The sequence below is a fragment of the Lepidothrix coronata genome, unplaced genomic scaffold, assembly GCF_001604755.1.
Source record: "Lepidothrix coronata isolate B3197 unplaced genomic scaffold, Lepidothrix_coronata-1.0 Scaffold233, whole genome shotgun sequence".
NCBI lineage: Eukaryota > Metazoa > Chordata > Aves > Passeriformes > Pipridae > Lepidothrix > Lepidothrix coronata.
This window is the reverse complement of record NW_016690413.1, coordinates 892,713-894,294: the sequence shown is the minus strand read 5'-3', so window position 1 is coordinate 894,294 and position 1,582 is coordinate 892,713. Positions and strand designations below refer to the sequence as shown.

Genomic DNA, 1,582 nt, shown 5'->3' with positions numbered 1-1,582 from the left:
CAGCGAGGGGCGGGGGGCACCGCGGGAGGGGAGGGGAGGGGGGGGGGCCGCGGACACGCGTGTGCCCGGGGCACGTGTGTGTGTGCGCGCGGGCACGTGCACGGAGCCCCGCGCGCGCACGCGAGCGCACACGTGAACACACGTGAACACACGTGAACACGCGCGCGCCCCCCCGGGCCCTCCTCGCCCCCCTTTTTGGGCCCCCCCCCCCGCGGCCCCGCGGCCGGGGGCGGCTCCGGGGGGACGCGGGAGCGTTTCTCATCTCTTTATTGAAGGAAGACTATTTCTAGAGTAAAGGCTACATCGTCACGTCACCTCGTCCCCTGGGCACGCGGGTCCTCCTGTAAAAAGCCGGGGGGGATGCGGGGAGCTGGGATGGGGGGGGGATCAGCCCGCCCGGGGACACCCCCTTGGGGACAGCGGGAGCGGGGCCGGAGCGAGGGGACGAACCTCGGAGCGAGGGGATGAACCTCGCGGGGACGAGGGGCTGGTGACAGCGCGGGGACCCCGCTCCGGCCGGGGGGGGACAAGCAGGGCCGCGACAGAGCTGGGGGGAGCCGGGGGGGTCCCGGGGTGTGGGGCCAGGCCACCCCGCAGGGAGGGCTCTGAGGGGTGGGGGGACACCGGCGGGTCCCCGGGGCACATCCTGCGTGGGAGGGGGGCAGCGGGGGGCGCGGGGGGGCCCGGCTGGCGGTGGGGCCGGGGGTCTCCCGCCGGAGCTCACCAGGATTGTGCTGGGTCAGGACCTCCCGTTGGACCCGATGCTTTGTGCTTGGGCTGGTGGCTCCGGCTGTGGCACCGGGACAGGGCTGGGGGGCTCGGGGGGGTCCACGGCGGCAGGACAGGGCTGGGAGGACAAGGGGGGCCCACGGCACCAGGATGGGATTGGGGGCTCGGGGGGCTGCGGCACCAGGACAGGACGGGAGGCTTGGGGGGGGTCATGGCACCGGGACAGGGCTGGAGGCCCAGGGGGCTGCGGTGCCAGGGTGGGCTGGGGGCTCGGGGGGGTCATGGCGCCGCGCGGGGGCTGCCCCCGCCCCGGGTCTCTGCCCGCAGGAGCAGAGCACTATGGCGTGGGGACGGGGGCGTGGGGAGGGCCTGGGACGCGTGTGACCATCCCCGAGGGTGACACCGACACCACCACGAGGTCCTTCCCTCCCACGAGGACCGACGGGGGCCGGGGCCGGGGCCGCCGGTTGTGCTGTGAGTGTGGGGGGTGCGGGTGGTCCGGGGGTCCTGCCGTGCCCAGCGGGGGTGGCCGCGTGTCCCTCGGCTCGGGGGGACGCCCCGTCTTCACCCCCAGCCCCGGGGCGAGCGCAGGCGTCCCCGCACAGTCACAGTGATGGCACACGGAGGACGAGGGGACGGTCCCACTGCGATGCCACTGCCACGTCCGGCCGGGGGGGAGAGAAGGGGGGTCCGGAGGGGGGGGCACGGGCCAGTCCGGGGCTCTCTACATGATGCTGCACTTCCCCTTGATTTTGTCTCTCACGTTCCTCCTCTTCTCCAGGTTCAGCAGCTCCTGGAAGAGCTCCTTGACGTTGTAGTTCATCTTGGCCGAGGTCTCCATGAAGGCGCATTT

At 73.7% G+C, this 1,582-nt stretch overlaps 1 protein-coding gene across 1 annotated transcript in view; it reads right to left on the bottom strand.

Moving 5' to 3' along the window:
* Positions 1–268: 268 nt before the first annotated feature.
* Positions 269–1,582, bottom strand: part of DIRAS1 (DIRAS family GTPase 1) — a 4,716-nt gene continuing 3,402 nt past the window's right edge. Inside the window, exon 3 of the mRNA XM_017834400.1 lies at positions 269–1,490. Within this exon, the coding sequence (XP_017689889.1) occupies positions 1,294–1,490 (197 nt within the window). The 3' untranslated portion in view covers positions 269–1,293. The remainder of the gene's footprint in view (positions 1,491–1,582) is intronic.